Consider the following 13,460-nt stretch of genomic DNA (forward strand, 5'->3'; position numbering starts at 1 on the left):
GGCGGGCGCCTGTAGTCCCAGCCACTCAGGAGGCTGAGGCAAGAGAATGGCGTGAACCCGGGAGGCGGAGCTTGCAGTAAGCCCAGATCGTGCCACTGCCCTCCAGCCTGGGCGACAGAGCGAGACTCTGTCTCAAAAAAAAAAAAAAAAAAAAAAAAAAAAAAAAAAAAAAAAAAATTGGTTGCAATATTTTAAACAAAATTAAAATATTCACACTAATCATTAAGTGAAACACCATTAAGTAATGGTGTTTGTAAGAAAAGTGTTTTCAACAGCACGTGATAGCATATCCATTTTTGTTTTAACAGAAAATGCCCCCATCCCATTTTATAAAAAATATCCATGAATTGCATAATTAACAAAGACCGATTCATCACTTTTTTCATGTATCTAGTTTAAAAATTTCTCAGAATCCTGTATCTTCCTCTTGTGAATTCCCTAAGTTAATTCAGCCAGATAGGTATCTTGGTCTCTTCAAAAAGATTTTGTTAAATCTATCTTCTCTATATCTAGTATTAATTTTAAATATAAATTAAACGTTATTAATTGATATAAATTTATATTAAACTTTAAAGTTTTATAATCTATTCTTACAACGTGCTCATATCAATCAATACCTCTTTCTATACATGGATACGGTTATGAAACTTACATTTTATATATATTTTTTTAAAGGTTAAAGAAAGAGGGACCAATTAACTTCATCTTTTCCTAGACTTGAGAAGAGACAAACCAAGTTCTGCCCTTCATCTCCAATGTTTGGAAGATCAGAGGTTCCTGTCAATTAAGTCGTCCTTTCTTCATAACTATTGCAAAAGAAATCATCAGAAATCACTGAATAGGTCAATTAAAACAATTTTTATCAAACATATTCATTCACAACATGTATTGTTGTAGTTAAAAACTGGTTGAGAAAGTTTACTTGTAATTATTACGCACTTTGGTATCTGTTGATTATTTCTGGAGCAAAGGCAGTCTTATTCATTAGGTGGCTTTAGCTAATTTTTCCTGCTATTGTTGCTGGATACTTTAGAAATGAGAAGGGATGTGAGCTGTAAGATAAATGAGTGTGCTAAGGGAAATACAAGCCTGACTTTCTCAAGGGCTGAGTTCCGGGAGGCAGGAAGAGTTCAGAGCATTGGGCCAGGGCTCATCTGGTGGGTTCAAGCACACAGCCTCAACTCCCTTGCAGGAACATGGGTCCGTGTGTGGTTCACTCTGAAGCATCTGTCTTCCTGTGAAAGAGCTCGGGAGTGGTGAGTGGATACCGAGCCCAACTTCTGCAGGCTGCCCTCCCCTCTGGATACCAAGCCCACCCATGGTAATCCCTTCAAGGCATGACTCTCATGATAATAAAAAGTGTGATAATGTGAAAAGGAATTTTCAGAGAAACTGAGTCAAGGACTGGTGGTGGTGAAACTTCTTGCTTTCTTGGAAAGCAAGAGAAGGTGCTATGCCTTCTGCTCTCTGACATTTCCACCGTCTCCCACCCATCTAGCAATGGCTACCCTAGAAAAACCTGAAAGAGGAGGCTTCTCTCCAGAACTTTGCCAGGAGGCCCTTTGCCACACCATCCTCAATCCACCCTGCTTACACTGCCCCTGAGAAAGTCTAGTTCTCACCTGGCAGTGTCACTTCCTCCTTTGCTGTGTTCCAAGATGTAGCCTTCATTTGTGGACTAGGAAGGGGTGGAAAGGCCCAGTTGCAGGGCAATTATTATTATTGTCAACTCTCCCTTGAAAAGGTTGTATCCATTTTACTTGCTCACATGCACTCCTGCCTGGGCTGCAGGAATCCTAGAAATTTTGCTCTCCGCTATAGTAACTCCCATGAGTACTGATCCCACACTTTTCCTTCAAATGCCAACGGGAGGCAGATTTTTAGATGGAGAAACCAGAGACAAGAGAATCAGCGGGAGTCCGGGTGATAATCAGGAACCCGGGACCCTGATCCTGACTGCTCTGACCAGGCTGCTCATTTCACTGGTGGGGAGCTGGAACCTGAAACCTGCTCATTCTAAAAAACAACCCGTCTTCTCTCAACTTCTGACTGTGCCCTTGTCCTCAGAGGAAGGCCATGGAATGCCTTCTGACATGCTCTCAGAGAGAGAGCTGAAGATCTGAAGCCAGCAACTCACCAGGGAGATGGTGGAGTTGGGGGCTTGGGCACGGCAGAAGCGTTTGCGCAAAGCTTCTTGTACCTGCGGGAGAGGTAAATGCTCCATTTATGCCAGCCACAGCCCCGGCCTGTGGGCTGCAAGTGAGGCAGGGGGTTAGGTGGGCAGACTCACCTTCTTGTCCATGAGGCAACCAAACAATAGGATGAAGACACCCTGAGAAGAGGGACATGGGGATAAGCTGGTCAAGGAGGAAGGGATCTACCCGAATCAACGTGCTTCTTCTGTCCTGTGTAATTCACATGCAAAGGCTTCTCGTCTCAATTTTTGTTACCACCATTTGGTGCATAGGATCTATTTCAGATGCTTTTCTTATTGTTATCGTTATAAAAGGGATAGTAAAGGATTGGGTACTGACAATTTCCTGAGTTCTCCAACAAAATCAGCTATTATTTTACAGATAAGAAAACCAAAGCTCAGAGAGGTTATATAATTTGTCCAAAGTTATCCAGCTACTCAGTGGAGGAACTGGGATCCACACCTTCCAAAATTCCTGAACCTATGTTTCTTCTGCTCCACCTTGGTACCTCCTAGAGAAGAGATCAGCAGTGACTTAGACCATCTAAAAGGGCAAAAAGCACAGCCACCCCCTATCACCTACCTGGAAGGTGTTGAGAATGGTGAAGATGTAATGAGGGACTGTGGAGACTTCCTCTAACAGAGTGGCCAGGCCCAGCACCCAGGTGAGGCCAAAGATGGGTGTGAGAATGAGCAGGGCTTTGATCACCCCCAGCAGAGCTTGGCGCTTCTCCGCTGGGGGTCCCTCTGACAGTGAAGGTCTCAGCAGCTTCAGCATGGCCATGGCTAGTACCAGCCCATTCACGCCTACAATAGCCAGCACTGGCCCCACAAAGGTGTATAACGCCCCTCCCTTCCCATCCAACCAGCATTCCCCCTCCCTCAGGTATTGCCCTTGAGGTAGGTAGAGCCCCAGGGTGACACCCGCCAACGCCAGTGGGCACAAGTAGCCCAGGAGCACCATCAGGGGGAGAACTCGGTGCTTCGGCAGCTGGTGAAAGACAAAGAGCAGCTGGTGGGCCAATACCAGGGCCTGCGCCAGCATCCAGAAAAAGGTGGCCAGGTAGAGGAAATGACAGAGGAAGGTGGCAGCCAGGCAGAGCGGGCTTTGCGGCCCTGGCGGGAGGAAGGGGGCACCTAGGAAGCAAGTGTCTGCGGCCAGCAAGCAGAGCACCATGTTGAGCAGGGCGGCGTGGCGGAAATAGGAGACCTTGTTCTGCACCACAACTCTCCAGACCAGCCTGTACACACCCAGGCACACAAGCAGCGCCAGTATGGAAGCTCCCAAGCCCACTTGAGTAAGCAGCACCAGAGCAGGTTCTTCCGGAACAGTGTGTGGGGACATGAGGACGGAGAAGGCAGTGAGGTGCTGGCAGAGGCATCGAGCAGTGGGCCTGGCACTGGCCGCCTGTGCCTGGCACCCTTCTTTGGACCAACCCCCCCTGCCCTGGAAGAGACTGTGATCCCAGAAGACACAATGAGGGGAACCATCTGTGTTCCCAAAGTCCATGATGACCTCGCCCTGGCTGAAGGCCTGGTCGCCTGCCATGATGGAAATGACAAGGACCAGGCCAGGAGTGGCATAGAGGAAATCCCCCAGCCCTTGTCCATAGTTTGAAGGCAGAAGGTGGTCCAGTTTTCGCAACACCAGGCTAGTAATACTTATTTCAGTTCCATTATGGACCAGTGGGGCCAGTGAGTGCCCAGGAATCTGAGCCTGCAGTGGGGGCCGAGTAGGGAAGGAGATGCTGTAGTTAGCAGGAAACGTGGGTCCAAACAGCTGGTTCTGCAGCAGCACATTGGGCAAGCTGAAGGTGAAGGGGTGGTCCTGTGGGCACAGGCTGCATGCCAGGGTCTCCACAGCCAGCAGGAGAGTCGAGCCTGCCCAGGGCTTCCGGGCTTGGGCCAGGGTCCACAGAGGCCTGGTGTCCATATCTAGGACCTTGTCTGTGGCAATCAGGAGATTCTGCAGCACCCAACAGAAAGATGAGCCCTGTCTGCTGGCGCCCACAGGACTGAGCTGGGGGCAGTGAGAACTACAGGCCCCACACCTTCCCTTCCCAGTCCAGGGTGTGACCCAAGGTTGGAGAGAAAAGGGAGAGGAAGACAGGCCTGTGAAGGGAGACTTCCTAGACGGGAAGAACGGGGAGCTGTTTGGCCAACCACCTTGGGGCATCTTTAAGGATATGTCCCCTGACCTGCACCCAGCCCCTCTGCTGAAAACCCTTCTTCCCCCTCCATCCCTTGGGGCCACCCAGGTTCTCAGAAGGGATTTCTCCCATTCTTTGGCATCTCCAGGTCTGCAAAGCTAGGAATGGTGACCAGCAGTGATAGAGGGCACTGTGTCCTGGAGGTGACGGCCACACGTATGTCTGTGCATTCACATATGCTATGCATTCCCAGGCATGAACGGTGTGTAATGTCATTGCCCTTTGTTACACTTTTGGCTGCAGCTCATGGGTCACCAATGTATGCCCATACTGAGAGCCGATTTAGGTGAGCCCGGCAAAGCCAAGCACACTTTAGCATCTTCACGGAAACTTCCTGTCTGTGTCATAGCCACACGCGTGCTTGCGCACACGCGCCTCGGGCCTGTCTCCACACCCTTTCCTGCCTCCAGCAACCATGTGCTCCCAGCGCCAGGCCTTCTCCATTCTGCAGCCTCAGAGGCTGGTGTCTGAGAGGAGAAATGGACCAGGAGCAGGCCCCCAGACTCTGGAAAGGTCTGCTGCCCGACAGCCCATGGTGATGTCAGAGGGACAGAAGTGCCCACAGATGGGGAGTCTTCACCCCCTGACTGCCCAGCTGGCAACCACTGTGGCTCAGAGATCTCACCTTCAGGGCGCTGTGGTCAAGCTGTATTCTGGCCTTTGCCACCACCTTGGCCAGGTATTTCATGGTGCTCAGCAGGGTCAGTAAGTCGGAGGGTGAACTTGCCTCTGCCGCCTGCCCTGGCAGCTGTGCCAGGATCTGTGGCACCTCCTCAGCAGGACTGCCCTGGCCTGCCTGCAGCAGCTGAGACAGACAAGACAGCAGGAAGCGGGACACATAGTAGAATGATGGTTTGGGAAGAGCATTCCAGCCCCATGGAGATTGCTGGCCCCCTTGAGCCCTCCCACACCTACTTCCTGGCTCTGCTAGGGCTCCAGTTCAGAGACACTGAACAGCTTGTGGGTTGGGCCTCAGGGAAAAGGGTCTGCAAGCTGGGTCCTAGAGAGGCTGGGGTGGGCTGTGGACGGGGCATGTGGGCAGCAGGGTGGAAGCTTCACCTTGGCTCTAATGAACAAGGCCAGGAGCCTCGCATCTGTGCAGCTGCTGTGGACAGGCCCCCAGACTCCGTCAGCTGCACAAAACCTCCTCACTATGCCCCTCTTGCTCTCAGGACATGGGGCCTGTGCCATGTGGCCAGCCTTGGTGACATTCCAGGTAAGCACTGAGGTGTCCTCAGGGCAGGTGATGTCCCCATCTGAAAAATGACAAGCAAGGGGGTACTCAGCAATCACAGCCTCACCCGAGCCTCTTCTTGGGCAGAAGCCTGTGCAGGCCCCGAAGCCTGGTCCTGTTGCCCAAGGCAGGGACGCGCTATGCAAGGGAGCCCATGCTCCCAAGGCAAGCAGCTGAGACCGGCCCACTAGACCCCAAGCCCTACATACCCTGGATGATGGTGATGGAGATGGGGATCCTGAGTGGAGCCAGGCCAGGGCTCTGCAGGTCACAAGTGTACATGGTGTCAGTCATTGGGCAGTGCTGAACAGCCAACACAAAGCACTGAGAGCCTGACTCGTTGAAGGCGGAGGCTGAGGGCAAAACGAAAGAAGGGAACTGTCATTGGGCCAGGGACAGGCCTGGAACCCAGCAGGCTCTGACATACTGTTTCAGTCTTTCTAGCAATTCAGAAACAGAGGAAGCAGTGGGGAAGAGCCAAATGATGTGTGGGCTCCACTTGGGCAGAGGAAGAGAGCTTGGATTTTGCTGGAGGGGACTGTGGGGTCTCTAACAAGCTCTAGGACTCAGTTTCCACCATTTCCACATTTGTAAAATGGGGACTAGCATGAAACGAATTCCATAGAGAGTTAAATGAGATTGTGTAGATGACAGCATTTTGCAAAAGTTTCCTCTACACATGCAGTTATATTATGGCAATAGACGTGGCAAGGCTCTGATGGGGTAGAAAACAGTGTGGGCTTTGGACCCCACTCTCTGGTTGAACTGTGGCCTCTGTTTCTCATGAGTTAACGACTCAGTTGCCTGGAGGAGACTAGCTGCCCCCTGGTCCCTCTGACCCCTGACTGCTGGCCCCTTCTCATACCTTTGCTGCCCTCTCCAGGGCTCCAGGTCGCTGTGTAGGCCAGGTTTGTGCTGGGGATGCAGCAGCTCAGCTGGAAGCCAGGGGAGGTGGCACAGGAGATGGACAGCTGGTCTGGAAGTTGAGCCACATCTGTCGCCTTCAAGGGCACCCTCACCACCTCGTGCAGGCTCCACTTGAAGCCCTGGGCCTCAAAGCAGCTCATGTACTCACCTGCAGACACGTGTCTGCTGTGCTGTGTGGCTCCTCTGGGCCCTGCTGCACCACAGAATCTCTGCTACTTTCCAAGCCACAGCCTTGCTCCTGTCCTCTGCCTGCCACCCAGTGCTTAACCCCAGCAAGCAAGGTCCCAGGATGGCCCCTTTGGTGGGCATTCCCTGTCCCCAAGAAGGATTTCTAGGAGGTAGAAGAGCTCTCTTTTTTATCAGCCCATGCCAATGAATTTCATGCTCTCCCTAGAGCAGATGCCCTTCCTGCACTACCCCTGCCATTTTAGCATCTTGAAAAACATGGATCTGTTCTCAGCAGACATTGAGACTACATTCTCCACATTGTAGTATTTTGTTAACAGAAACATTTTATGAAAAGTAACTACATTTTCCAAAACATAATTAGACAAGTGACTTTGTTTTACATGTTTGCAAATCTCGCCCATGTCTGGGTTCTCCCATCTGCTTTTGCATTCAATCTTATGATGGCCCTGTAACCTCTGGAAAGGGCCACTGTCTACACCTGAGGGAGTGGGAGTGAAAGGGGCAAATGATATCTTAGCATATTAGGACAATAGTTGTGACTTTGTAAACCCTGAAAAAGGTCTCAGAAGTCCCAGGCCACAGTGAAAACAGCTGGCCATTTTTAGAATTTTCCACATTGCAATTTTTCACACCAAGGGACCTCTTAGCCTTTGTTTCCCCAGAATGGGTAAGTGGAAAGATGAAAAGGGTGAGAAAGAAGTGGAAAGAAAAGAAGGAAGGAGAAGGGACAGAGGTGTGGGAAGAAGAGGTGAAGGAAAGCAGCGAAGGAAGAGGAGGAAGAAGGGAAGTAAGAGGAAGGAGAAAGGAGGCAAGGAGAGGACAGGTTGGCTACCTGCCCAGTGATGGGACATGTTGGAGACACTGAGGGCAGCCTGGCCGTGGCTGGAAGTCACAGACACCTGTGTCCCTGGCTGCAGGAGGATGGGACTGGGGCTCCCTGGGTGCCTCAGGAACCAGCTCAGGTCGGTGGCCTCCTGGCTCAGCAGGAGAGTCAGGCTCAGTGTGTCACCAGGCATCTGCAGCTGGGAGTTCAGGCTGAGGGTCCCAGGGACTGCAGGGAGGCAGGTGACAGGGGACCATGGAGGAGGGACTCATGGCCCTCAGATGCAGCTGAGCAATCGCTCCCCACTGACACTGGAGCCCATTCCTCCACACTCCCTCCCTAGCTTTTAAATTTTCTTTTGTCCCTGGATGGGCATCTGAATGTGGCTGCTGCAATCCAGCCTGGAAGACCCTATCTGTTATCGGAAACCAAAGAGAGAATCTTTTTGGTCGATGCCTCTCCCTCCTCCAGGTATCTTGGGGCTGCTGGAACTGCTTCCTGCCTCCTAGGGTAAAAAGCAGGGTCACTCTAGCACGTTCTCTCCTTGTCCTTATGTCTCTGGGGCCCCCCTCATTAGTCTCCCTGCGCAGGTTCCAAGCTCAGGGCCTGTGATCTGCTGTGATGGCTGGCTATTTCTCCCACCCAGAGAGGCAGCTGTGCTTGGACCAGCTGGCCAAACTACAGGTTCAGAGAGGAAAAAAACACTGAGAGCATTCATTTCACTTAAGGTCATTGGTTTCCAAGTTCCCAACCTTCCTCACCAGGTGGCAGCAACTGGCAGTACCCGGGTTCAGGATGGCTGAAGACAAGGCAGCCACAAGGCTGGTGGTTGTGGGGGCTTTGACAAGGAGGGTAATGGAGGCAGATGCTGGTGTTCCACTGGTAGCCAGAGAGGCAAGCACAATAGAAATTCTCCTCGTGGTTGACATTACACTCTGTGACAGAGAGAAGGGAAGAGGGGGTGGGCAGGCTGTCTGAGGAAGCTAGGTGGGCAGGGTGAACACCTGCCTGATGCCTGAGAGGCTTTAGGGCTGGGTATCTGGACCAATCTCCAAGCTACAGGTGCCTCAGTCAGGCACATGCATCAGGACTGCCTCCTCAGTCAGGGCTCGAAGAAGCAGATGTCTCAGGGACCAGGGAACAGGTGAAGGTGGAGGTCTGTGCCCACATTGTCTGTCCCTTGGGCTATCAAAGTTAGAAGATAGGGGGATGGGGCAGGCAGGGAAGGGTCTGTCTGGTAGGGAGGTGAGGAAGGAGTTGGGCCAAGAGAGAGAATCAGGCAGCCCTTCCTCCAGGAAATATAGAGGGGCTCACAGCATCTCAGGCAAGCTGGCTGCAGGAGGCCCGGGAGCCCCTGTTCATTCACTCTCAGCCCCCTTCCCATGCAAGTGGTACCTGTTGTGAGTCCGAGGCCAGTGAGAAGAGGCCCTGGGGAAGAAGAAGCTGAGGCAGCAGGGAGAGTCAGCGTCCTGGAGACTTCATGGGGCCAGGTCTTATCTGAAAAGTCCAGATGTACATAGACGGAGACCAGCGCTGATTCTACAGGAGCAGAGGGGACAGCTGGAGAGGACAGGCAGTGAGGCCACAAGCCGGTCCCCTCTGGAGTCTCTCATCTAGCTGGCCAGTCCCAGGAATGCAGAGCCGACCCCCTCCCACAGCCTGTCCAGGTGCATATAGACAGGGCTCAGGAAGGGAACAAGTCCTCCCCTAGGCACGGTGCCTTCAGATACATGGCTTCACGTCATCCGTCCAGCAATACCTATTTTATGGATGAGGCTCCAAAGACAAATGACTTCATCTCCAGGCCTCACTGCTAGAGAACTGGTCAACGACCTGTCCGACTATGATCAGAGCCAGTCCTCTCTCTCCGCCACCACTCACTCGCTGCGCCTGCCCTCTCCTTTCCGGGTCCTGGGTTTCCACCTCATTCCCGGCTCCCATCTCCTCCCCCTCCCTCCTCCTTCTGTCCATCCACTCACCCCCTGCTCCATTCTCTTGGTCCAGGAGCTGCCCAGATCCAGATTCCCCTCCAGCCTGACTCTGTCCCTGGAATAGAACACAGAGGAGAGACCTCAAGTCCCTTCCAAAGGCACCCCAGGGGCCAGCCCGACTAGTCTCAGTCAGCACAACTCAGTCTCAACCAGCTCTTCTTTTTGCCAGGAATCAAGGGTACACATCAGGAAGGGAAAGCAGGCTTCTCTTAGTGGGTGCCAGGGATGCAACCCCAGGAACCCTGCTATCCCACCCAAGACCAGGAACCAGGAACGCCCTGGGAAGTCAACATGCTTTGTTTAATTCCTTCCTGCATTTACCTGTCCCTGGGCCTCTAGGCTAATTGAAATGGCTGGGTCTGGAGCTCCAGCAGTGGAGTTGGACAGAGTTGGCTGGGGCCCAGGCGCTTGGGGAGTTTATTCCTTCTGTAGGATTTGACAGCAGGGTGAGCAGAAGGCAGCCTCTTTCCTTTGTCTTTGGTTCCTGTACATTATTTCCTCACCAACTCCACCTCTGTCAGGGTGACGGTGGAGGTCTGGACCCAAATTGTCTGTCCCTTGGGCCATCGGCCAAAGCTAGAGGATAGGGGGATGGGGCAGGCAGGGAAGGGTCTGTCTGGTAGGGAGGTGAGGAAGGAGCTGGGCCAAGGAGAGAGAACCAGGCAGTCCTTCCTCCAGGAAATATGCAGGGGCTCACAGTGTCACAGACCTGAGCCCTGTCTATATGCACCTGCGTGTGCGTATGGATATCTATCCAAAACCAGATTTTGATACAGATACGAATATGGATAAGACATGAGTATAAGCTGGTCACAATGGCACGTGCCTTCAGTCCCAGCTACTTGGGAGGCTGAGGTGGGAGGATCACTTGAGCCCAGGAGTTCAAGTCCAGCCTTAGCAACATGATGAGAGCATGTCTTAAAAAAGGTATAGATATAGATAGATTTAGATACAGATACAGATATATATTTACATAAAGACAGATTTAGATTTAGCAATACAGATAGATTTAGGCTTAGTGGTATATAGATGTAGACATAGGCATAGATATAGCTGTCCGTGAGGAGAACACAGATGGAAAAGCACCCTCTAGACTCTGATGTCTTTCCTCAGATTCTCTCCCATCCTCTAAGCCGATAGTTCCCAAATCTGCAAAGTTTTCTTTTCTTTTAAATGGTCAGCTTGACTGGACGAGCCTTTATCCAAAGTACAGCAGGTATCATAGGAGTTTACAGGGACTCAAATAAGGAAACAAGAGCTATCCCCCACACCCAGGAAAATAAAATTGAGTTCTCCGAGATCTCATAACAAAGCATCCACTTTACTTATACATTACTTCCTCTCCCCTCAGCCCTTTCCCCATTACCTATCCTTTCATTCCATGCCTAGTCTCTCCCAACCAGATGTCCCCATTGTCGCCTCTGCAGACCTTCCCTGGGTCTCACACCGGTTTCACTTACAGGTTGGGATGCTTGGGCAACTGGTGACCCCAGCAGGGGAAGAGTTGTGGCCAGGAGCAGCAGCGGGGCAGCCGAACAGACCATGGCTCAGTGAAGCAGTCCCTACAAGCCCATGATGCAAATTTCTGCAAGGAAGAGCTGGCAGGGCAGTATGCAGATGGGATGGGAGGGATGTCAGGGCTGAATTTACAGAGGAAGCACTACAGCCTGTGACTCTGAGTCAAATGGGAATCCAGGTCACTGTGGGGGCCACCTAGAGCCCACATGCCCCCAGTGAGAATGGTGCCGAGGCTCCTCTTGGGCTCTGGACTTAAAGCTCAGAGTCTTAGGGTTTTGAAGTCACAACCAGCAACATGTCAATAAGCCAGGTTCAGTCATGTTCCCAAAGACCTGGGAAATCTGGATTGTTCTGAACTCCTCAAAAGCTGGATCATTGATCAAAGAGTCAAGGTTAGAAATGAAAAATAAAGAAAAGATAAAAATATGAGAGCTGATTTTTACCCTAAAATAACTTCCAGATAGACTAGAATCCTCCTTCCCTCCCTTCCTTCCTTGTCTGTCCCTTGGGCCATCTGCCAAAGCTAGAAGATAGGGGGATGGGGCAGGCAGGGAAGGACTGGTCCGACTGTGATCAGAGCAGGGGATGAGTGGATGGACAGGAGGAGGAGGGAGGGGGAGGAGATGGGAGCCGGGAATGAGGTAGAAACCCAGGACCCGGAGAGGAGAGGGCAGGCGCAGTGAGGGAGTGGTGGCAGAGAGGACTGGCTCTGATCACAGTCAGACAGGTCCATGACCAGTCCGTCTGTCCCTCCCTCCCTCCCTCCCTTCCTTCCTTCCTTCCTTCCCCCCTTCCTTCCTTCCCTCCTTCCTTCCTTCCCTCCTTTCTTTCTTTCTTTCCTCTCTCTCCCTCCCTCCCTCCATCCATCTCTTTCTCTCTCCCTTCTTTCTTTCCCTCCCTTTCTTTTTCTTTTCTTTCTTTCTCTCTCTTCTTTCTTTCTTTATCTCTCTCTCTTTCCTTTCTCTCGCTTTTTCTTTCTTTTCTTTCTTTCCTTGCTCTTTCCTTCCTTCATTTCTCTCTCTTTCCTTCTTTCTCTCTCTTGCTCTCTCTCACTCTCGCTCTTTTTCTTTCTTTTACAAACAAGGCCTTCTTCTGTTGCCCGGGCTAGAGTGCAGTAGTATGATCAAAGCTCATGATCATAGCTCACCATAGCCTCAAACTCTTGGGCTCAAGCTATCCTCCCACCTTAACCTCCCAAGTAGCTGAGATTACATGTGTGCACCACTGCACTGGCCTAGAGTCTTAAATGTAAAACAGAATCTGAGAAAATACTAGAAAACATTATCAAGTTATTTCATAAAATAATTTTAAACAGAGGAAGGTTTTTTAAACAATACATAAAACTGAGAAGTCAAAAAAGAAATAAATGTGACTGTCTAAAAACTTTTAAGTTTGGCCTAAAAAAATAATTTTCTCAACAAAGGAACTTTCTTCTAGTTTTCATATCCATAAGATAGAAATAGGCAAAAGATAGGAACAGACAATTCACTGAAGAAGGAATAGAAATAGTTTGATAATGGCCGGGCACGGTGGCTCACACCTATAATCCCAGCCCTTTGGGAGGCCGAGGTGAATGGATCACTTGAGGTCAGGAGTTCGAGACCAGCCTGCCCAACATGGTGAAACCCTGTCTCAACTAAAAATACAAAATTAGCCAGGCCTGGTGGCACATGCCTGTAATTGCTGCTACTTAGGAGGCTGAAGCAGGAGAATTGCTTGAACCTGTGAGACGGAGGTTGCAGTGAGCTGAAATTGCACCATTGCACTCCAACCTGGGCAACAAGAGCGAAACTCCATCTCAAAAAAATAAAAATAAAAAAGAAGTAGTTTGATAAACATATACAAACCTCCAACTTCACGCATCAGAAATACAAATCAACAAGATATTTCTCACCTGCTAATTATCAAAAGAAAATATTAATTATATTAAGTATAGTTGTACATGTGTGTAAAAACATGTACATAAGAATATTCAAGGCAGAATTGTTTGTGACAGCAAATGAGTTGATTAAACAACCAAAATGTCTATTAAAAAGGAAGAGCTTATATAAATCTTGGGATTTCCAAACAATACATTACTAAAGTTGTGTGGGAAAAGTGAAGTAGCTGTATTTTGGAGTGATCTCCAATATAGTTAGTGAAGTTTAAATATATGTTATGTGTATTATGCTCCCATGTATGTAAACAAAATGAATCTATTTAAGATGCTTGTACTTGTATATCCCTAGAATATTTCTGGAAGAATACATCAGAAATCTGGCAATAGTTGTTGCTTCTGGGGAAACGGATTAAGGGTCTGGATGGGTCTGTGTGCTGTTTCATATATAGTTTTTCTAATCATAAGCTTTTTTTTTTTTTTTTTTTTTTTTTTTTT

At 50.0% G+C, this 13,460-nt stretch overlaps 1 protein-coding gene across 14 annotated transcripts in view; it reads right to left on the reverse strand.

Moving 5' to 3' along the window:
• Positions 1-198: 198 nt before the first annotated feature.
• ADGRF3 (adhesion G protein-coupled receptor F3) overlaps positions 199-13,460 on the reverse strand; it is a 42,706-nt gene continuing 29,444 nt past the window's right edge. For 4 of the 14 annotated variants that reach the window (XM_017876882.1, XM_017876880.1, XM_017876878.1 and 1 more), the window contains 13 exons: positions 9,557-9,623; positions 8,973-9,116; positions 8,339-8,512; positions 7,587-7,805; positions 6,504-6,713; positions 5,848-5,991; positions 5,464-5,660; positions 5,030-5,209; positions 2,778-4,160; positions 2,291-2,332; positions 2,138-2,200; positions 1,623-1,678; positions 278-1,235 (listed from right to left, as the gene is read on the reverse strand). In XM_017876882.1, the coding sequence (XP_017732371.1) occupies positions 1,214-1,235; positions 1,623-1,678; positions 2,138-2,200; positions 2,291-2,332; positions 2,778-4,160; positions 5,030-5,209; positions 5,464-5,660; positions 5,848-5,991; positions 6,504-6,713; positions 7,587-7,770 (2,481 nt within the window). In that variant the 5' untranslated portion in view covers positions 7,771-7,805; positions 8,339-8,512; positions 8,973-9,116; positions 9,557-9,623 and the 3' untranslated portion in view covers positions 278-1,213. Of the gene's footprint in view, positions 2,201-2,290; positions 2,406-2,777; positions 4,161-5,029; positions 5,210-5,463; positions 5,661-5,847; positions 5,992-6,503; positions 6,759-7,586; positions 7,806-8,338; positions 8,513-8,972; positions 9,117-9,556; positions 9,624-9,889; positions 9,995-11,028; positions 11,454-13,460 lie in introns of those variants that run through there. The other 10 variants (XM_017876883.1, XM_017876884.1, XM_017876881.1 and 7 more) reach the window with 9 other exon arrangements.

The sequence above is a fragment of the Rhinopithecus bieti genome, unplaced genomic scaffold (genome assembly GCF_001698545.2).
Source record: "Rhinopithecus bieti isolate Rb0 unplaced genomic scaffold, ASM169854v2 scaffold_7681, whole genome shotgun sequence".
NCBI lineage: Eukaryota > Metazoa > Chordata > Mammalia > Primates > Cercopithecidae > Rhinopithecus > Rhinopithecus bieti.